Below are 24,068 nucleotides of genomic sequence, written 5' to 3'. Positions count from 1 at the left end.
ATTACCAGGTATGACATGGTAGTCATCATGGAGATGTGGCTGCAAGGAGATCAGGATTGACAGCTGAATATTCAAGAATATACATCCAATCAAAAAAAAAGACGGGGTGGGGTTCCCTTTATTAAGAAATTAAATTAAATCAATGGTAGGAAATGAAGTAGGGTCAGATGGTATCAAATCTGTGTGGAATGGAGGAACAGCAAAAGGTAAAAAAACTATAGTTACAGTTATGTACAGGCTACCAAGCACGAGTCAGGAGCTGGCACGCAAGATACACAAGGAGGTAGATAAGATGTGTAGGAAAGGCAAAGTTAAAGTGATTGTGGGGAATTTCAATATGCAGGTGGACTGGGAAAATCAGGTTGGTAGTGGATTGAGAAATGTCTATGAGATGGCTTTTTGGAGCAGTCTGTGGTGAAGCCCATGGAGAACAGGCAATACTGGATTTAGTGTTGTTCAATGAGGCAGACTTGATAAGGGAGCTTAAGGTGAAGGAACCCGTAGGAGGCAGTGATCATAATATGATAGAACTTACTCTGCAATTTGAGAGGGAGAAGATACAATCAGTGGTATTACAGCTGAATAAAGGCAACTATAGAGGCCTGAGGGAGGAGCTGGGTGGAACTGACTGGGAGAGGAGCAGAGCAGGAAAGACAGTGGAACAGCAATGGCAGGAGTTTCTGGGAGTAATTCAGGAGACACGGCAGAGATTCATCCTGAGGAAAAAGCAGCATGGTACAGGGAGGATGAGGCAACCGTGGCTGACTAGGGAAGTCAGGGATTGTATAAAAGCAAAAGAAAAAGCATATTATGTGGCAAAGGACAATGGGAAACCAGAGGATTGGGAAGCTTACAAAGTCCAACAGGTGACAATGAAGAAAGAAATAAAAAGGGAGATGATTAAATAGGAGAGTAAGCTAGCCAGTAATATACAGGAAGACTAAGAGTTTCTTTAGATATATGAAGGGCAAAAGAGAGGTGAAAATGGACATTGGACCGTTGGAAAATGACGCTGGAGAGATAGTAGTGGGCAACAAGAAAATGGCTGAGGAACTGAATAATTACTTTACATCAGTGGAAGACACGAGTAATATCCCAAAAAATTCAAGTGAGTGAGGAGGCAGAGCTCAGTATGGTGGTCATCACCAAGGTGAAGGTGTGAGAAAGATTGAATGGCCGGTAGGTGGATAAATCAACTGGACCAGATGGACTACACCCCAGAGTTCTAAGGGAGATAGCTGAAGATAGATTTAGTGGTGATCTTTCAGGAATCACTAGAATCAGAGGGGAGGGGAGGGGAGGGGAGGGGAGGGGAGGAGGGTCCCAGAGGACTGGAAAATCACTAATGTGACATCCCTGTTTAAAAAGGAAGTAAGGAAAAAGACAAAATTACAGACTCATTCGCTTAACCTCGGTTGTGGGTAAGAGCCTGGAATCCATTGTGAAGGATGTGATTTCTGAATACTTGAAAGTGTCTGATAAAATAAGGCAAAGGCAGCACAGTTTCATCAAGGGGAGGTCAGGCCTGACAAATCTGCTAGAATTCTTAGAGGAAGCAACAAGCAGGTTAGACCAAGGAGAGCCAATGGATGTTGTTATCTACCTGGATTTCCAGAAGGCCTTTGACAAGGTCCTGTACAGGAGGCTGCTGAATAAGATAAGGGCCCACGGTGTTAGAGGCAAAGTGTTAGCATGGAGTGGGGATAAGAGGATCCTTCGCAGGATAATAGCTGGTGTCAAGTGGTGTTCTGCAAGGGTCAATGTTGGGACCACAATGTTTCACTTTATACATTAACAATCCAAATGAAGGAACGGGGGGTATTCTGGCTAAGTATGCAGATGATACAAAGATAGGTCGAGGAACGGGTAGCATTGAGGAGGCAGGGAGGCTGCAGAAGGATTTAGACAGGTTAGGGGAGTGGGCAAAGAAATGGCAGATGGAGTACAATGTGGGAAAGTGTGAGGTCACACATTTAGTTAGGAAGAAGAGAGGCATGGATTATTTTCTAAATGGGAGAAATTTCAGAATCTGAAATGCAGAGACTTGGGAGTTCTAATCCAGAATTCTCTCAAGGTAAACTTGCAGGTTGAATCAGTACTTAGTAAGGCATATGCAATGATGGCATTTATTTTGAGAGGACTTGTATATAATAGCAGGGATGTACTTCTGAAGCTTTATAAGGCTCTGGTCAGACCACATTTGGAGTATTGTGCACAGTTTCATGCTCCATATCTCAGGAAGGATGCACTGGCCGTGGTGTATTCTCATAGGAGAATGGTCCCAGGAATGAAAAGCTTAACATATGAGGAATGTTTGAGGACCCTGGGTCTATACTGAGTTTAGAAGGATGAGGGGAAATCTAATTGACATTTAGAGAATACTTAGTAGATGTTGGGAAGATGTTTCTATTAGTAGGAGTGACTAGAACCCAAGGGCATAGTCTTACAATAAAGGGAAGACCTTTTAGAATAAAGATAAGGAGAAACTGCTTCAGCCAGAGATTGGGGAATCTATAAAATACACTGTCACAGAAGGCTGTGGAATCCAGGTCAATGAGGGTATTTAAGACTGAGATAGATAGGTTCAATTGTCAAGGGGATCAAGGGTTATGGGGAAAAAGCGAGAGAATGGGTTTGAGAAGCTTATCAGCCATGATTGAATGACAGAGCAGACTTGATGGGCTGAATGGCCTAACTCCTGCTCCTAAGTCTTATGGTCTTAAAAGACCACATGAACAGAAAACACTTGATGAACAGGATGGGGATTCAGTAGGGTGGGTGAAAATTGGCAGGGCAGGACAACATTTCAAGAACTCCAGAATGCAAAGTGAAATCATCAGTTGGAGAAATGGAAGAGAAGGATAGCATTCTTGACAACAGAGATAGGATGAGAAGATATAAAATTAAGCCATTTGTAGGAGGCAATGGAAATCTTGGAAACTCTCTGACTGATGGCAAAAGAATTTCAGGGAGGGGAGGAATGTATTAGGAAAGCAGAGCAAGTGAAGATTCTGAAATCTAAATCAAGAAAATTCTGAAAAAGTGAGAGTGAGAAGCAGCAGTAACTGAGTGAACAGTAAAGGGATAGTGCAGGGTCAAGATAACATTAATTGAGGTGGTAGTAGAAAGACAGACAAGCAAATTGGAGGTCCTTGTGTTTCCCATACCAAACATCATATATGCCAGTTCTGGGATTTATATATTAATGAACCAAAACCTGCAACCCTTTCTAAAAGATGAAAGATTTAGCAACAATCCAGGTTTGTTCAATATATCATTTCAATTGCATGATACTGTAATCTTTTGCTATAAATTCTGTGTCTTATGATCTTATACTCCACGACCACCTGATGAAGGAGCAGCGCCTCCTACTTCCAAGTAAACCTGTTGGACTATAACCTGGTGTTGTGTGATTTTTATCATTATTGCAGAACAGGAAGATCTACAAAGTTTCATTTCCATTTTCACTTTTGTGATAACATTCTCTTTCTTGGATTGTTCATTTCTCATAATATTTCGAGGAATAGCCAAAATCTTTTGTCCTTTCACCATTCTGAGTGTGGTCCTCATTAGAGGAACATCACAAGGCCTGCTATCGACACAGAGGCCTGTGGTGGTGAAGTCCCTACCTGAAACATAGCTCATATACATATAAGTGTGACCAGCAGTCTCCTGTTCACTATTCATAGGCACACTTTCTCGCTAATATTCTTTAATTTTCAATGCATTTCACATCGATTAACTAGGTCTGAACAGAAGACAGCTTTTTGCTTCAATTAAACCAAACTCACCCTCATCTCACTCTAGGTCTCCCACATTGAATTGAAAACTTGGGAAAATACTTTACAAAGCATTAAGCATGCAACACACAAAATACCAATTACTTCTGGAACCTTGGAAATCAGAAGAAATTACTACATTCAATACACTAAGGGTGAAATTGGACAAGGACAGGAATATAAAATGGACAGCACCACATTAACCACCTGTTATACACCGAGTAGACAGTCAGTATATGCAGATCAGCTGGAAGTATAATGAGCAAGGAATGTGAATCTGTGACCAGGGTCCACAGCTACTCCTAATGTCACCCCATTCAGTTTCACCAAACATGACAATAAATATTCTCTAACATTCAGCATTATTTAACTCCATACAGATAAGGAAGGACACCACTTCTTCTGGGACAACACATCCATCCTTGGACAAGCGAAACAAAGACATGCACGAGAATTCCTAGAAGCATGGCATTCCAACCGGAACTCTATCAACAAACACAGCGAGTTAGACTCCATCTACCACCCCCTGAGAAAAGGAACAGGAAGTGACTTCACCACAGGAAATAACATCACCAACCTAAAGAAACCCAAACATACAAATAGAAAGCAGGAATTTTCAGAATTGCTTCGCATGAGGCCTACTGTTGATGTTACCTAATAAGGTAATGAAATATCTAGAAATGAACCTTTCAGCTCAGTGAGCAAACCTACATCCAAAATTTAACTACATATTGTTCACCATCTTACCCCACTTATGAAGCATTTTTTTTTCTTTCAACCATAACGGATCTACAGCTGAAATTATGAAAACTGTAGTTTTTAAATACCTACCAACAAATTCAGGGGTTCCGAATATGTTTTTAAACTCAACTCCATCTTCAATTGTGTGAGCGAGGCCAAAGTCTATCAACTTGATATGTGGCACTGGTACCTTGTCGAGAAGCATAATGTTTTCTGGCTGAAAATATATTTCACACAGAAGAATATTTATAACATAGCAATCATGAAGTCCTGTTTTGGTGCCAAGCCTTCAGTTGAGAGTTATTTGAAATAGATTACATTAGGAAAGGTTTGGAACCCCACCCCAGTAAAATCAAACCACTGTGAAACATTATGCTCTCAATAAAATTTCTTGTACTTTTCATGTTTAATTCATCCTTTGGTAGTATAAAACTTCAGTATTGCTGAAGAAAGGTACATTTTGTTGAAACTTAGCATCTTGCAAGAATACCAAAGTAAAAAAAGAAAACAGCATTTCAACTGTATGCAAGAAGAGTGCAGATTGGCTGGCAAGTTGAAGTGACTAGTGGAAGTGTTTCCATGGAGAATACACCAGTTAATGATGACTGACAGTTAACTGCCAAGTTTTGTTTAAATTGTGAGTCTGATTGCCCATCTAAACTGAAAAAAATGACCTGGAAGCTGTTGGCATTTGCAGGCTACGTAACTGGCATCACACCAAATTGAAAGTCATACACCACATTACTCATTTGTGTTAGGCAGAATGTCATTTTAGCTTTTTGGCAGCATCCTGTTGCTGGTGAACACCACTCCTGTTGTTATAGCATTGTAGTAGCATGTAAACAACTGTACTTATTGCTTAAATGTTAGTAATACAATATCCCATAGTAATCTGAGGAAGACAGGGATTCTTAGGCCAAAAGGGACAGATTCTAGTGCTAGTGTGGTGCCAGGTATGTCGGCCATATATTCCAAAAATGTTCAGAACTTTTCAAGCAGTATATGACTTAGTAAGCGAGGTACTAACCACATCTATCTACCCTACCAGTCTGTGCTTGTACTCTCACAATAGTATTCAATATTAGATATGATGGGATTATTGAGCAAATATTATTCAAAGTTCAAAATAATTATGATGGCAACTAATTTAGGATTGTCAGTTGGATTTGTAATGTGGAATACTTGTATGTTCTGGAAACTATATTTGGCCTTGTACTTTGCAGACAGAAGGAATATATGTGCACACTGAACCTGCTTCAACAGAGTATAAATGAGTTGACAGCCATTCTCTGGTCTCTTGGGGCAATTAGATTCAAATTGCTTGGTCTAATATTTAAACAATGGCAGTGACAAGTTAGTCATCATTAATAGATGCACATATCTACCAATCGCAATCCTACTTGTGAACCAATCAACACATCCACTTCATTTAGTATGAAGGCTACTTTTCCTTCACTTTGGTATTTCTTATCAATTGTCCTGATGTAGGACAGTGGAATTTCTTCAACAATTCCTTTTTTCCAGCAATTATACCTCACTGCTGAATCAAGAAAGCTGATGCATCTTGGCCCAAAGGTGTCTCTTCATAGTATTTAAATAGCAACTTTCTGGAGTATATTGTCCAATGTTGGAAATTTTGAAGGGTAAATGTTAACCCAGGCTTGGGAAGAACCCTCCTGTTTATTCTGAATTGTTTACTGTCTGAGGAATCTTCAGTTTAGCATCTTATACTCAGGACAGCACTTCCAACAATGTAACATTCTCTCCAAAGTTCTCACAATGGGGTTGCCACAACCTCTGAATTAGGATGCAAGACAGAGCTACCACGGAATTCCAATTATCCCTTAAAAAAGTATGCTGTTAAATTTCCATGAGCATATTTATGATTTGTGCAGAGCTCTAAGCAGTTACACAATCTATTAAAATGTAAACTGTGGGAGAAATATAAAATGTTGCTGCAATTTAAAAATATGAAAAGGGGTTATGTTCCACAGAGTTAAATTGAAAAGAAACTCTACCTTGAGATCAAAGTGTGCAATGTTTTTGGAGTGGAGATAGTTCACTCCGTCCAAGATTTGTTTAATAAACGCAGTCGCTTCTTCTTCACTCAGAGATTCTTTCTGAGCCAAAAAGTCAAAGAGCTCTCCTCCAGATACCCTGAAAAAAAAACCTTTTTCTTCATAACATGCATCAAACGAAGCAAGAGTTGAGCGACACAAAGTCGCAAAATATAAAAGAGCAGCAAAAGGCCAGTCAGTTCCTCAAGCTTGCTCACAATTTAATAAGGTAATGGCCACCCTCTCCACTAACTATGGAGACAAGTTCAGCACATATAATTATGTCAGTGGTAAACAAGACGCCGCCATATTTGTATGCAACCCTCTATTAGTGCAGGCTCCCTTCGCAAATCACTGCTCCTGTCAATGAAACTTGCTAGTGGTGGCAGGAGGAGACCTTTGTGGTGGTGGCAGGGCAGCAGCATCTCCACCCAAATAACCCACACCTCCAAACCCACTCAAGAGGAGGGCATTAAATTCTGCCAAGACTGGGATGGACAGCACATTCTTCATCTGCTCCATCAGTTAGTCAAATACCTATCCTGCTGTGATGGTTTTTAATTTGATCACAGTATGTTGGCATCACTGGCTGGGCCTACGTTTACTAGCCATCATTGTTTCCCTGGAGGAGTCGCCTTCTCAAATCATTGCAATCCTTGTCTTTAGGTTAAAGCAGATTCCCAAATGATGCAATAACAAAGGACACCAGGAACCCAATATGGAACAACCTCAGTTATCTGAACATGAATTATCCGAACAAAGTCCTGTCAAAATGTTATCTGAACAATCGGTTATCTGAACAAATACTCCCTGCCCATCTTGTTTGGATAATCAAGGTTGTTCTGTAGTGTAAGCCAAAAGACAGAGCCTAGTCTAATGATCTTTATATTTACTGCACAGATAGAAAGCACAATGTTTTTGAATGAAAATGTATTTTTAAACTCTCCATCATTGTGTCCTATGAGAATTTCCACATCATTCTCCTGTGTGACATTCAGAACACAACAATACTTATCCCAGTCCAAGGATTACATAAGAATTACACAACACCAGGTTATAGTCCAACAGGGTTATTTGGAAGCGCTAGCTTTCGGAATGCTGCTCCTTCATCAGGTGATGAACCTGGTGTTGTATGATTTTTAACTTTGTACACCCCAGTCCAACACCGGTTCTTCCAAATCATAATAAGAGCAACGAATATTCAAAGCTGCAGTAGGACAGCCTATAGGAATTCTTGCCTGAGCAAAATTCAAGCTTCATTGATCTATTCCTGGTCCAGCAATATATTGGGTTTGTTTAACTCGAGAGCAAAGTTTCACCATCTTCCCTAATCCACAGCAAAATACTGTGGACATTTGAAACTTGAATTTAAAATGGAGCATGCTGGAAATATTCAGCAGCAATCATAATTGGAGAGAGCAGGTCAAGGTGACCGATCATCAGAACTTTATACAATCCACACAATTTTATCAGTCGCCTTGTGAAGTCGGAACATTCACAAGCATTTTAAAATGAGAGGAAAAAGCATAGTTGCACATGTCATTTAACAAAGTCCAGTGTGAGTATAGGGAGATGTAGGATGAATTATAGGGGGAGGGGTGTAGTGTGGAGTATAGGGGAGGGGTACAGCATAGAGTCGGAGGGAGGTGCAGTGTGGAGTATGGGGGGGGGTTCCGTGCAGGCTGTAGGGGAGGGGTGCAGTGTGGACTACAGGGAGATGCGGCGTGGAGTATAGGGAGATGCAGGACAAATTATAGCGGTAGGGATGCAGCGTGGAGTATGGGGGAGGGGTGCAATGTAGACTATAGGGAAGGGGTACAGTGCGGATTATGGGAGTTGCAGCATGGACTATGGGGGAGGGGTACAATGCAAAGTATAGGGTGGTGCAGCGCGGAGTATAGGGGACGGGTGCAGTGTGGAGAATGGGGGAGGGGTGCAGCGTGGACTGGGGGGGGTGCAGTGCAGAGTATAGGGTGGTGCAGCATGGACTATGGGGGGTGCAATGCAGAGTATAGGGTGGTGTAGCGTGGACTATGGGGGGCAGTGCAGAGTATAGGGGATGGGTGCAGCGTGGGGAATAGGGGAGGGGTGCAGCGTGGACTGGGGGGTGCAGCATGGACTGGGGGCGTGCAGTTGGGAGTATAGGGAGTGGTACAGTGTGAGTAAAGGGTGGTGCAGCGTGGACTATGCAGGGGTGCAGTGTGGATTATGGGGGAGTGCAGTGTGGACTATAGAGGTGGGGTGCAGTGTGGACTATGTGGGAGGGGTGCAGCATGGAGTATAGGGGGTGCGGTGCAGCATGGGATGCAGTGTGGACGATGGGGGAGGGTGCAGTGTGGACTATGGAGGAATCCAGCATGGAGTATAGGGTGGCATGGGGGCGGAATGTAGAGTATAGGAGAGGGGTGCAGTGTGGACAATGGGGGGGTGCAGTGTGGTGTATGGGGGGGTGCAGTGTGGTGTATGGGGGGGTGCAGTGTGGTGTATGGGGGGGTGCAGTGTGGACAATGGGGGGTGCAGTGTGGACAATGGGGGGTGCAGTGTAGACAATGGGGAGGCGCGGTGTGCTGTATGGGGGGTTCAGTGTGGTGTTTGAGGGGGGCGGTGTGGTGTTTGAGGGGGGCGGTGTGGTGTTTGAGGGGGGCGGTGTGGTGTTTGAGGGGGGCGGTGTGGTGTATGGGGATGAGCGGTGTGGTGTATGGGGATGAGCGGTGTGGCGTATGGGAGGGTGCAGTGTGGCGTGTGGCGTATGGGGGGGTGCAGTGTGGCGTATGGGGGGGTGCAGTGTGGCGTATGGGGGGGTGCAGTGTGGCGTATGGGGGGGTGCAGTGTGGCGTATGGGGGGGTGCAGTGTGGCGTATGGGGGGGTGCAGTGTGGCGTATGGGGGGGTGCAGTGTGGCGTATGGGGGGGTGCAGTGTGGCGTATGGGGGGGTGCAGTGTGGCGTATGGGGGGGTGCAGTGTGGCGTATGGGGGGGTGCAGTGTGGCGTATGGGGGGGTGCAGTGTGGCGTATGGGGGGGTGCAGTGTGGCGTATGGGGGGGTGCAGTGTGGCGTATGGGGGGGTGCAGTGTGGCATATGGGGGGGTGCAGTGTGGCGTATGGGGGGGTGCAGTGTGGTGTATGGGAATGAGCGGTGTGCTGTATGGGGGGTGCAGTGTGGACTATGGGGAGCTGCAGAGTAGATTTAACTGGAAGGAGCTTTAGGCTGCAGGCTGAGTTTTTGACTGGTGTTAAAATGACCTTTCTTTACTAGTGCAAGAGAAATACCTGACTCGATATTGTATTGTGTTTGTTTTGTTAACACTTTACCCTGGAACAAGGCAGTGATGACACTGTTTGCCTACTGGCTTGTTTTGCCTTACAAGTTGAGAAATTGTTTCTCTGTTGCTGACAATTCTGAAGGTCCACTCCCAACCCGTTGTCAACAGATACACAAAATTTAAGTGTAATTAATTCTTTGCCAGGAATCAGTTTTGGACAAGAGACCTTTCTGAAAAAGATGAGAAATTTCAAACAAGTTCCTTTTCAAGCACAGATTGAATTGCACTGCTTATAGTCATTGTTTCCAGTGAATACTTGTGCTCTGACCCTCTGGCAGCTGTGTTTAATGTCACCAACAGAATCGGTTTTCCACTTTGGAACCAACACTCCTGATAAGAAAACGAATCTATCGCTTGCATCTGGTTCCCTCAACATTTCTTTTCCCTCCTTTCTACTGCACTTCTAACTTTTTTTTATTTGATCAACGTATTTGAACACGAGTGTAGGCAATGTTTCACTAACTCCCCTGGAAAGGCCAATTCTAAACAAACAGTCATTGATTTGAGAGACTACCTTTAAACTTAGTGGAGCCTGGCTAGAATTTTGTTAAAGTTATACAGGGCAAACTTTTCAACAATAAAACTAATTAAATGCTGATAAACAATGGAATGAAAAATTCTCAAGGATCTATTTACCTCTGCCTGAAAAAGACAAAGTCAGAACTTTATTATACAAGCAGCAACTCTGTTCTATGATGTAACAAATCACCAGGGGAGTGGCGACCAAAGCAGATCTCCTATGGTCTTTGATGGCTACTTCTGTGAAAAATGCAACAGCAGCTGAGTATCCAAATAATTCAGCTCAAATATCAGCGAAGTATCAGTAGCTGCAGTGCCAATCTTCACGGAGCAGCAGTTTACCATCTGCTCCTGTTGGAAATCAGATTAAGATTATTCTGACTTGAAGTGCCTTCCCATCAGGATCCCAGCAGAGGTTCCAATGGCTCTGTCGCCCCAGCTAAGGTTGGTGGCCTGCTATGCCACCAGTATCTGTGGTAGCTTAGGGGTTAGATATACGGATCAACTTGTTACAAAAGATTCAGCGATCCCTTGCATTCAATGGAGAAATCATCACTGATATCACTACAATCATTTGATAATAACCCTCTCCCTCCCATTCTAAACCAAAAACAAAACCTGGAATTAGAATAAATCTAATGATAACCAACTATACAACTGTTATCAATTGTTGCAAAAAATCTCTATGAAAGGAAATCTACCATCCCTTCCTGATCTGGCCTACACGTGACTCCAGACCTATAGCAATGTAGTGGACTCTTAGTTACCCACTAAAATGACCTAGTTATATCAACCATAAGAAAACTCTCAAAAAAGGAATGAAAGTGGACAGACCAGAAAAGGCAACAGGAAAATCAGCCCTATCAACCCTGCAAAGTTCTTCTTCGTAATATCTGGGCTTTAGTGCCAAAATTGGGAGACCTGTCTCACAGACTAATCAAGTAACAGTCTAACATAATCAGAATCAGAATCATACCTTACAAACAACGTCTCAGTCACCAGCACTATTCCTGGATCTGAACTGTTCCACAAGCAGGACAGAGCCAGCAGAGTTGGTGAATGGTGGTATACAGTCAGGAAGGAGTTGCCGGGACTCCCCAACATTGACTCCCAATTCCATGAAGGCCCTTAGCATTAGGTCAAGCAACGGCAAGGAAATTTCCTGCAGATTCCGATGCACCATCCTCCCTCAGCTGGCGAATCAGTGTTCCTCCATGCTGAACATTCCTTCGAGAAGGCACGGAGGGTGACAATGTACTCTGGGAGGGGGACTTCAACGTCCGTCACGAAGAGTGACTCAGGAGTACCACTACTAAACAAACTGGTCAAATATTAAAAGATATAGCTGCTTGACTGTGTCTGGGTGGTGAGGGAACCAACAAGAAATAACATACTTGAGCTGTCCTATTTACCACACTTCCCATGGCGTTACCAGTGGAAGTGACCACTGCTTGGTGGAGACCAAGTCCAGCCTTCACATTGAGAATACCCCCATCATGTTGTCATAGAGTCAGAGATGTACAGCACGGAAACAGACTCTTTGGTCCAACTCGTCCTTGCTGACCAGATATCCCAACTTAATCTAGTCCAATTTGCCAGCACTTGGCCCATATCCTTCTAAACCCTCCCTATTGATATACCCATCCAGATGCCTTTTAAATGTTGCAATTGAACCAGCCTCCACCACTTCCCCTGGCAGCTCATTCCATACACATACCACCCTCTGTGTGAAAAGTTGCCCCTTAGGTCCTGATCTAGATTAGATTACTTACAGTGTGGAAACAGGCCCTTCGGCCCAACAGGTCCACACCACCCCGCCGAAGTGCAACCCACCCATACCCCTACATTTACCCCTTACCTAACACTACGGGCAATTTAGCATGGCCAATTCACCTAACCTGCACATCTTTGGACTGTGGGAGGAAACCGGAGCACCCGGAGGAAACCCACGTTGACACGGGGAGGACGTGCAAACTCCACACAGTTAGTCGCCTGAGGCGGGAATTGAACCCAGGTCTCTGGCGCTGTGAGGCAGCAGTGCTAACCACTGTGCCACCGTGCCTCCCTTTTGCACTTTTCCCCTCTCACCCAAAACATATGCCCACTAGTTCTGGATTCCCTCACCCCAGGAAAAAGACTTTGTCTATTTACCCTATCCATGTCCCTCATGATTTTATAAACCTCTAAGGTCACCCCTCAGCCTTCGACGCTCCAGGGAAAACAGCTCCAGCCTATTCAACCTCTCCCTGTAGCTCAAATCCTTCAACCCTGGCAACATCCTTGTAAATCTTTTCTGAACCCTTTCAAGTTTCACAACATCCTTCCGATAGGAAGGAGACCAGAACTGCATGCAATATCCCAACAGTGGCCTAACCAATGTGTGAAACCATTGATTTGGAGGTGCCATTGTTGGTCTGGGGTGGACAAAGTGAAAAATCTCACAACATCAAGTTACAGTCCAACAGGTTTATTTGGAAGCACTCTTTTCCAAAAATCCTTTTGGAAACATTTTTCCCTACACAAAGGTGGTAGGTGCCTGGAACACACTGCTGTGGGAATTGGGAGAAACAGATAGGCTAACAACGTTTAAGTAGCATTCAGACAGATACATGAATAGGCAAGGAATAGACCACATGCAGGCAGATGGTATCATTATCAACACAGAAATGGTGGGACAAGGGCCTGATCCCAGTGCTGTTTTGTTCCTTGTTCTTAAACGTTATGACCTCACTGCCTATTGGGGTGCTAAAGTTTTCACCCTAACTTTTCAACTTGGTGTCAGCGGCATTTCTCAGACCCTGAAAGCATTTGTTTGGGAGCCACTATTGCGAACAGAACATCAATATGGAACAGCCATCATCTGCAAAGTTAATCCTTTTACTATGAGCTGATAAGCAATTGAGTAAAGAAAATAATTACAATGTGAATTGCCATTATGCCTGTTACAAAACATTAAACATGCCAGTTTAGAAACCTAAAGATGCCCTAAAATATTACAAAGTTAATACTTTTAACTGCTATTTGTCAAATCCACTAGAACAGTGGATGTGGCTGTATATGGACTTTAGGAGAAAGTGAGGACTGCAGATGCTGGAGATCAGAGTTGAGAGTTGCTGGAAAAGCACAGCAGGTCAGGCAGCATCTGAGGAGCAGGAGAATCGATGCCCTGGGCACAAGCCCCCAACCAGGAACAAGGCCCGTGGGTGTGGCACTATCACAGTGATAAATGGGACAGACTTCATCATGTTTGCCATAATATTACCACATCACTGCTTCTGCACTGGCTCAATTAGATATTTCATCATTGTGTTTAGCATGGATGTAAAACCTTTCAGCTAGCAGTAACAGCTTGTGATTTTGGGCATTCAGTTGGCAGGGTCTGAGAGTGATTTCACCCCTAATGGGTAATCTGAGCAACCACAAATTCACACCCAGATTCAGATGTACCAAATGAAAGTCATACAAAATCTTCCATATTAATCACGTTTGGCTATCTGCAGAAATATCTCCTCATTTGGCTCAGTGGTACAGCAAAGCTCCTGAGAAGGACCTTAGGAATGTTCTACCTTATAAAAGGGTATCATATGAATGCAATTTAGTGGTACACCTCCAAGCTTCATCTAAGATTTATCCTGTACCAAGAAAATTCTTTCCCAGAACAGCATCAACTGGCGTGCAAGTTTCATATACATTCCATGGCAGATGGTGGAATTTGAATTCAATAGAAACCAGAAATTAAGAGTCTAATGATGACCACAAAGGTGACTGTTAATCATCATAAAAAACCCTTCAAGGAAGGAAACAGCATCCTTACCTGGTCTGGCCTACAAGTGACTCCAGATCCACAGCAATGTGGTTGACTCTTAACTGCCTTTTGGGTAACTAGGGAAGGGCAATAAACGCTGGCCTAACCAGTGACGCTCACATTCCTTGAGTGAATAAAATAGAACAAAGGCATCGAGTTGGTCACCACTGATCAGCGTCACAGAACACAACTACTAATTTCCCAATGAAAGATATTCCCAGCACAAAAGCAACATAGAAAATCAGCCATTCAGTCCATCAAGGCTAGTTTCCAATTCAATATAATCCATTCAGTCCATCAAGGCTAGTTTCCAATTCAATATAATCATCCCCGTGGCCCAACATTTCAACTCCCCCTCCCACTCTGCCGAGGACATGGAGGTCCTGGGCCTCCTTCACCGCCGCTCCCTCACCACCAGACGCCTGGAGGAAGAACGCCTCATCTTCCACCTCGGAACACTTCAACCCCAGGGCATCAATATGGACTTCAACAGCTTCCTCATTTCCCCTTCCCCCACCTCACCCTAGTTCTAAACTTCCAGCTCAGTAACTGTCCCCATGACTTGTCCGGACTTGTCCTACCTGCCTATCTTCTTTTCCACCTATCCACTCCACCCTCTCCTCCTTGACCTATCACCTTCATCCCCTCCCCCACTCACCCATTGTACTCTATGCTACTTTCTCCCCACCCCCACCCTCCTCTAGATTATCTCTCCATGCTTCAGGCTCACTGCCTTTATTCCTGATGAAGGGCTTTTGCCCGAAACGTCGATTTCGAAGCTACTTGGATGCTGCCTGAACTGCTGTGCTCTTCCAGCACCACTAATCCAGAATCAATATAATCATGGCTGATCCTCTATCCTAACATTTACACTCTTTTCTCATTCCCCTCATCACCTTTAATGCCGAGAAATCTTTTTATTTCTTTAATATAAAAGTAAAATGGAACACTCCAGATAGCCACAACAATGAATATAAAATAATAAATGCTAACAGAAACCATACCAACATGACTACTACACGCAGGCTAATTACACAGATTCAGATAAAGGGATTGTAAACTGATTAACTTTCATATTAGAATTTACAGTGTCATCCAAATTCTTGCATGAAATTGTGGTTTGGCGATTACTGTTCGAGTGCCTCTGTCAATATAATAGTGTCGGTCATTAATGTTCACAATATAATGAAATTTCCAAGACACCCACAGCAACCAGGAACATAAACACTCATGAAACATCCATGTGCAAAAGGTGATTGCAACATCACTTCCTCTGTGGCTGTTCATTGAGATCAAGAATGCCTTACTCCCACCCCTGTTCAGTGAGCTGTGGGACAGCTAGTAGAGTCTACAAGACATGCTTTGGACCTATCACAAGTGGGGCAGGTGGTGCTCCAAGGGATAGACAAGGAAATTCTTTTTTTAAGAAAAGGTCTTTGGGCCCTTCCTGACTCAGCATTATGTCACATTCACAATAAACTCCCTGGATGTGTTTAGCTCCTCCCCAAATGAGGCAAAAGTGAGGACTGCAGATGCTGGAGATTAGAGTCAAGATTAGAGTGGTGCTGGAAAAGCACAGCAGGTCAGGCAGCATCCATGAAGCAGGAAAATCAACGTTTTGGGCAGGAGCCCTTCATCAGGAATGAGCTGATGAAGGGCTTTTGCCTGAAATGTCGAATTCCCCTGCTCCTTGGATGCTGCCTGACCTGCTGTGCTTTTTCATCACCACTCTAACCCAGATTCTTTCCCAAATGAACCTTCTCCAGGCTGAGACTGTCAAGAATCAGTGAGGATGTTTGAACACTTCAGTGATGCTTTGAGGACATCCTCTTTCCTCCTGCCGCCATGACCCAGCTATAGTTGAGAGAACCTGGTGGCACACAATTGATGATATAATAAAGAAGACATATCCCACCCAATGGAGTCAGTTTTGAACCGCAATGAGTGCCTCGTCAGTAGGGATGTTGATGCAAGACAGGTCTCTGCTTTTCTCCCCCACAGGATCTGGAGGAGCGTGTGTTGCTGTGTGTGGACTTCTACAGTGTTTTGAGATGTCTGCTGTAGATTGTCCAAATCACCAATGCCTATAGAAATGTTGCGATCACTGCTGCCCAATATACCACAATCTTAGCTTCCACTTTGAAACGGAGTCCTCACATACTCTGTTATTCAGACTGAGCTCACACATGACAAGGTGATGACAGATTTCATCATCCATGTCTGCATCCACTGAGATGAGGGTCCCAAAAAGGTATAGAAAATGGCCCATTCCATCCAGGATCTCATCACTGCTCGAAGATCGACAGGGGAGCTGGTCGGAAGAGGACTTTAGTTTCTCAGTGTTGAGAGAAAGGCACATCTTCACATTTGCTTCAAGGGGGACTGGACAGTGATTTGGAGATCTGCTTCTCGGTGAGCACGCACACAGATCACCTGCATACTGAAGTGCAACGTCTGAGCTTAGAATGACTTTGGATTTAGAATGAAGACAGTTCAGGTTGAGCTGTTTCTAGTCAATTCTGTTTCCACACACCTGTAGGCAGTAGTTTGCTGGAGGTGAGGGGTACTATAGCAGTGGGGGAGTTGGAGATGAGGGCTAGTACAATGACACAGACCTATAAGAGTCAAAGAGCATGATGTTGGAAAAGCACAGCCAGTCAGGCATCATCCGGGGAGCAGGAGAGTCAAAATTTCAAACATAAGCTCTTCATCAGGAATGAGGGGATGGCCCAAGACAGAGGAGAGATAAATGGGAGGGGGTGGGGCTGGGAGGGAAGGTAGCTGGGAATGCAAAAGGAGTTGAAGGTAGTGGTGAAGGTGATAGGAGGGTGGGGCAGATAGTTGGACCTTTATGACCCCAGTATTAACTGAGATGGAGCAGGGATAGGGAAAGGCATCACAGATGTTTGGACTACAGGAGACTTACAACAATTAGATGCTTACGTTTTGACAAATTTGGTCAGCCGAAGGGCCTTTATCTGTCTGTAGGCTTCTATGACTCCATAACTGCGACTGAGGTAGGAAGAAACATTTCCCCTCATTACAGGGGTCAATAACAAAGGACCATAGATGGAAGAGATAGGGGTTGAATGGGGTTTTAAGGAAGAATTATGTTTTACCTGAAACACTCAATGGTAGTAGAGAGTACGTCAATAAAATATTTTGAAGAAGTATTTAGCCGAAATCTTCATGCACAGCACACCAGGGCCCAGGCCAAATGTTTGGCAATGGGGTGAGAACAGACAAGTGCTTATTGACTGGCACAGACATGATGGCCCAAAGGGCCTCTTTTCATGCTGAAAGATCCTATGATTCTATGAATGTTTGCTGGGTAATCCATGGAGTGCAAAGAATTACATTGGCACCTAATTTGGGATTGTCAATCAGGTTTGCAGTGTGATGTACTTGCATGTACTGGAAGTTCCATGCACTAAATTCATAGGGCCCTGCACTCTGCAGACAAAAAGACATGTACCATACAACTATTGCACCTGCTGAACTCAACTAAATAGGGCATAGTTCATTTCTTAGTGCAATCCATTGACCAGAGCCAACCATCTTGGTTTAAAATTTAAATAAAGCCTGGTAATTAACAGTAGTTATCATTAACTTGTGCATTCCCATGGCAACACTTACACTAGAGTCCACTTCCTAACCAATCTACACTCTCCTCTCATGCAGTGTAAGTACACCTGTTCTTCCCCTCAATTAGGTATTATTTTGATTTGTTCTAATAAACGAAAGACGAAAAGCTACAACAAATTGTGTCTTTTTATAGATCTATGTGAAGGAGGGACGATGAAGGTTTGAATGGTGAGGTTTAGGACTTGCACACCTCTGTGGAGTAGGGACAAAATGAGACAAATGCCTAACAGCAGCCAGGTTTGATCAGGATACTCCATGTTACATATCATCACATTTAACAGAATCAAAAGGTTTTTGAGAGATTGAACAAAGCCACGCACAGCAACTGGTGCTGTTCCTTGCATTATTCATAATTTGGGAAGCAGTGAAGATTATGTCTATGAAACCACCCCAGCAATGCAGGAAGGAAGAGTTCCTTCGCTATTGGATGTAAGTGATCAAGAAGCCTATTTACTAGGAGCAATAGCAATACCAGCTTCTGGCGATTTAATTTTATATTCTTACAACCCATGAACAAGAATACTAAAAACACTTTAGAAGAGAAAAAAAAATGAGTGTGATGAAACTGAGCCCAATGCTGAATAATAACAAACAGATTCTTTTGAAGCTCAGTTACAAGTTTGTGAAGCTAGTTTCAGTTACTGAGGTAACTATTCACAGGCAGACAGGCACACAGTAATCAATACCTTACATCATGAAGTTGAACAGACATTTAAACAGCTATGTCCTTGCCTGGTCACATGACATAGTGCCCTTTGATTGTCTTTGCTCACAATATTTGTATTCTTCCCTACGTCACTCAGTTCATCTTTGTACCTATCTGACACCATCCTGTGACCCTAACGAAACACAATGCAGCCAAGCCCAAGTGGTAAAACACAGTGGGAATTCTGTATGCAAACAGGTTGCTGAGAAATTGCATTGCTGACTTTAACACAAATCTCTCCGACTTCAGAAACCACAGAACTCCAGTTGGGTCACTTTTGATGCTGTCGAGCCCCTCAGCTGTGTTGCGATCTTGTAAACTGTTGCTCAGAAACAGATCACTTTGTCCACTGCTGTTAAGAATGAATTGGAACTAGACCATTAGGATATGCTTTCACTCAGCCTGGATGTCTTGAAAGCCCGTTACTTGCTGTAAGAGGAGAAGGTAATGGTCCAATCTGGAAGAATTTAGTACTGAAGGAGGAAAGGTCAATACACCCAAAACATTGATTCTGCTTTCTTTACACAGGTACTGTCAGATGTCCAGAGATTTTCCAGTAATTTCTGCTTTTGTTTCTGATTTCCAGCATCTGTAGTTTTTTGTTTTTTGTTTAATGATCCAACTGGCTTGCATTTACAGACACTGTTCCACTGTATGCTATTCTTTAGGTGTTGCCAGTACTGGGTGATCTGTGATTTATTGTCTCATTGCACTTTAACCATATTGCACAAATAGGTGTTTATGTTCCAAACTCCAAAATAATGCAGAAAACTATCACTGTCACTTCTTGCTATAATTTGGTGATGCCGGTGTTGGACTGGGTGTACAAAGTTAAAAATCACACAACACCAGGTTTAATTGGAAGCACACTAGCTTTCAGAGCGACGCTCCTTAATCAGGTGAACCACAACCACCTGATGAAGGAGCAGTGCTCTGAAAGCTAGTGTGCTTCCAATTAAACCTGTTGGACTATAACCTGGTGTTGTGTAATTTTTAACTTCTTGCTACATGTTGGTACAGCACAGATTCTTCAGGAAGGGATATCCCTCAGATGCAAGTGATAAAACATCAAGAGTTTACCCATCAACATGAAGATTTCCTGCATGTCACCTCTTTCCAGAGCATGCACATTGTATTTTTGCCTTCACAGCACCACGTCCCACTCAATCATCAACATACAGCCGTGGGTCACGAAAACTTATGTTGCAACACCACGCACGTTTTGACAGGGAAATTAAACAGCTGTCGAGATCAAACCGACGAGTCCCAGCACAACACTTGCCCTTAGCGTCCATGGGATACAGGCCTAAAGTCAGTAGCAACCTTGGCAAGTTACAGGACTGAATGACTCAGTAACACATGACAAGTCATTGAGGAAATTGCCCTCTTGAAAGTAACACAAACACCTCAGCCACAAAACAGACAGATGTTGCTCCTAGAGGATATTATATTCTGCTATTTCTCAATAACCTGGGGCTCAACATCTGTCACTTTTGCAGATCAGAATGAATGCTCAAAAGCAGTGACTCTCAGCAGGGCAGCTGCATTGCTGGAAGATACAGAACTTGAGCTTTGTTACTTCCACTGGTCCTTGCCACAAGCTCTGCTCCCAGTTGGGGCCTCAATCCTGGAACCTTGACATCTACCCTACACGTTGCTGAACATGATGGGAAATTTAGCATGGAGGAGAAGGAGAACTGCAGATGCTGGAGACCAGAGCTGAAAAATGTGTTACTGGAAAAGCACAGCCCTTCTTCAGGAAGGGCTTATGCCCGAAACGTCGATTCTCCTACTCCTTGGATGCTGCCTGACCGGCTGAGCTTTTCCAGCAACACATTTTTCAGGGCAATTTAGCATGGCCAATTCACCTAACCTGCACATCTTTGGATTGTGGAGGGAATGGAAGCACCCAGAGGAAACTCATGCAGACAAGTGGAGAAAACCCCTATAAGTGATCCTCCTCCTATATAGGAGATGAACTCTAAACTCTGAGTTACATGTGGTGTTAATGTTAATTTACCCTGCCCTCACCAACACAATCTCCTTCTTTGACACCAATCCTTTTTAAAAAAAATTGAGGAGATAAGAGCATCGCTGGCTGGCCAGCATTTATTATCAGTCCCTAATTGCCCTGGCGAATGGTGGTGGTGGTGATCTGCCTGTTTAAACAAATGTAGCCCATTTGCTATAGGTAGACTGACAATGCCCTTAGAGAGGTAGTTCCAGAATTTTGACCCAATAATTCTAAATGAAGGGTAATATACTTCCAAGTAAACGCGAGGAGTGGCTTGGAGGGGTACTTGCAGGGGGTGGTGTTCCCAAATATCTGCTGCCCTTAGCCTTCTAAATGGAAGTGATCAGAATTTGGAAGGTACTGTTATCTTGTAGCATCATCACTGCTACTGTCAGTTGCAGAAGGTGTGGATGCTTGTAGATGTGGCATTAATCGGGTGGGCTGCTTTGTCCTGGATGGTGTCCTTGTTGGAGCTGCACTCATCCAGGTAAGCAGGAGTATTCCATAGTTAATATTCCTGACTTTTACCTTGTAAATAGTGGACAGACCTTGGGAAATCAGGAAATGAGTTACACTCCGCAGGATTCCTGGCCTCTGACCTAATCTTGTGGCCACAGTATTTATATTGTTAGTACAATTTTTAAGGACTATTAAATCTCACCTCACTTCTCACGTTCAGTGATTTTGTCCATGTTTGAACCAAGGCTGGACCACCCCAGTCCAGGAGCGAGTGGCCTTAGCAGAACCCTCAGTGAACAGGCTGAACAAATGCTGCTGACCCTTTTGATCACTCACAGATGACTGAAAACAACATATGGGCAATATATCCTGCAAGCCTTTCTCCAAGTCATGCACCACCCTGACTGGTAAGTTTATGACTGCTCCTTTACTGTTGCTGGGTCAAAATCCAGGAACTCCCCCTTTCTACAGCAGTCTGGCAGTATGTGGATTGAAATGGTTCAAGAAGTGGCCTACCACCATCAGGAAAATTCAGGATGGGAAATAAGAGCTGGCCAATGACACCCACAGTTCTGTGAATTAAAAAAACTTCCTGCACTCCCAAAATATTCTTATCCAATACTTCAAATGACAATAGAATTTTAATTTCCCATGTCTTGTTGCTGAAATCTGTACCCACTGAGTCATTGCCATTCCTTCTGATACCTTTTCAGTAATATTTATACTATTAGATTCACATTGTATTCACAAATAAAGTCACTTCACCTCATAGGGTGGATGTTAGCACCAAAAGGTGAGGTAAATAACAATTTGTTTAGTTCAGTTTCAAAGTACAAACTATAGGGACAGATTCCTTGCCAATACTGGTAATATAGTCTGCGTTAGTCAGGCTACAATTGGGCCATTGGTTACAATTTTCTGCCATTCCCTTCCTGTATTATTTTATTGTAGTCATGGTGCAACAGTTCAGCAAATGTGTCAAATTGCTCAGAGAGCAGCACGCCCACTGCAATTCCATACATTCCAATCAATGCTCTTGTGAAATCAATAGCCAAGAGGTGTGCGTGTCAACAATCTTCCTTTGAGAGAGGTAACTGGCTGCTGCTGCTTCCTATGTAAACCTGTTTGTCTACAGTTATAAAGCAATGGACTGGTTGTGAAATGTTCTGGGACTCCCAAAGACGCAGTAAAATTACAGGAACGGATGTTGTGAAAGAGCCAGAATTCAATCTCGCATTTCCCAGGTAAAGATCAAATATCACACAACATCAAGTTATTGTCCAACAGATTTTTTTGGAAATACAAGATTTCAGAGCACTGCAAAAGCTTCCAAATAAACCTGTTGGACTATAACCTGATGTCTGTGTGATTTTTAACTTTGTCCACCCCAGTCCAACACTGGCACCTCAACATCAGGTGAAGATGGCCGTTATCAATGGAGATGGTAGCTGGCAAGAGCTTTGTGCCATTTTTTTATACAAAGTCCCATCCTGTGCCCATCAGGCATATGACAGGACAGCCAATGGCATTCTCGCCATCTTGATGGGGGAGGGTTGATCCTGCCCATTGTTATTTGCCAGCCAGAGACTGGCAGCTCCAGTGAACAGTAATGCTCCCTACAGGTGGTGGTGATAGCCATTACATAACGCCCATTCGAGTTGGGGTTTTGTCACTCAATCTTGTGGATGGGAAGCAGCAAGATTTGGAGTGGTGGTGGTGGTGGTGGTGGTGGTGGGGGGCACTAGCTTTCTCCAGGCATTCCTGCCACAATCAGAATTGGGCTGGGAAGGGAGAACTGGGGTGAAGGCAGTAGGATATCCCCTCCTTGACTGACTAAATGCCCCTTGCAACTAAACCAGTCACCAGGGGAGGGTATTAAATTTCACATATAGAATCAGGTAGCATACAAAGTGGTCATTCATCCTTTCATGCTTGTGCTGGCTCTTTGAAAGAGTTCTCCAGGTTCCTAACAGCGAAGTCAGCCTAGCTGACAGGTTTGGTTTGTAATTGTTTGGGGGGAGTGCTCCAGGGGAGGCAACAGGACCTAATGTCTGACCCACCCCTCACATTCTCAAGGTAAGGAAATCGGAGGGGTTTTGGTTGGGGGGGGGGGGGGGTGCAGGGGGAGGAAGTGATGATTGATTGATTGACGGCAGGGTACTATGTGGGGAAGCAGCAATCTGTTCTGTTTGATCCATAAGGCAGTTGGAGGTAGAACTAGGCTTCTCCTTAATGCCATCACTCAAGCTACACCCTGTCCCCACGCCCAAGAAACCCAGCTGGCCTCTAACATTTCGAGAATACTGATCCTATCCTGGTAGAAGGCAGACTGCCCCTTGCTCCCATCTCAGTGAAATCTGGACATCAGCTTCCTTGAGTCATCACCTCAACATGCTCAGAATTTCTCCCCAACCTCAATCCATTTGTATTATTCTTAGAATCAGAATGCTCATGAAAGGAAACACCAACTGAAACATTCTGTCAAATGCAACCCAATATGAACCCTGGGCATTTCCCCATTAACATTCCCAGGGTGATACTTGGTCAGTTTTGTCTCCACACAGAAGTATCTTTTCTTTTTTCTCAAACTCAGTACATCAAAAGCAGTCACCATTTCATTTCGGAACTGAAAACATATGCTGGAGATCACAGTGGGTCAGGCAGCATCCATGGAGAGAGAGAGAGAGAGAAAGGAGAGAGAGGAGAGAGAGAGCGCGCGCAAGGTACCATTTTGATTCTAGACTCGAATCATTAGCTTGCTCTCTCTCCATGGATGCTGCCTGATCCACTGATCTCCAGCATTTATTGTTTTCAGTGCACATTCCAGCAGTTGCAGGAATTTGTTCCTACCACCTTGTTTCGTTTGGTTTCCTTTATAGCGTTAAATCATAGAATCGGATAGCATAGGAGGCCATTCAAAAAGGTGAACCATAGCCAATTAAATTCATTCTTTTTTTTCTACAATCCTTCAATTATCTGAAATTAAACTATGACCCTAGTGAAACAAATGACCCACTTCC

General features: G+C 43.7%; 1 protein-coding gene across 3 annotated transcripts in view; it reads right to left on the bottom strand.

Moving 5' to 3' along the window:
• The window catches only part of dapk2b (death-associated protein kinase 2b), a 155,036-nt gene that overhangs the window by 39,476 nt on the left and 91,492 nt on the right, over window positions 1-24,068 (bottom strand). For all 3 annotated transcript variants that reach the window (XM_072553305.1, XM_072553302.1, XM_072553303.1), the window contains exons 4-5: window positions 6,539-6,677; window positions 4,611-4,737 (exon numbers count right to left, since the gene is read on the bottom strand). In XM_072553305.1, the coding sequence (XP_072409406.1) occupies window positions 4,611-4,737; window positions 6,539-6,677 (266 nt within the window). The remainder of the gene's footprint in view (window positions 1-4,610; window positions 4,738-6,538; window positions 6,678-24,068) is intronic.

Source organism: Chiloscyllium punctatum, chromosome 33 (assembly GCF_047496795.1).
Source record: "Chiloscyllium punctatum isolate Juve2018m chromosome 33, sChiPun1.3, whole genome shotgun sequence".
Lineage (NCBI taxonomy): Eukaryota > Metazoa > Chordata > Chondrichthyes > Orectolobiformes > Hemiscylliidae > Chiloscyllium > Chiloscyllium punctatum.
Note: the sequence above shows the minus strand (reverse complement) of the source record. Positions and strands in the feature narration are given on the sequence as shown.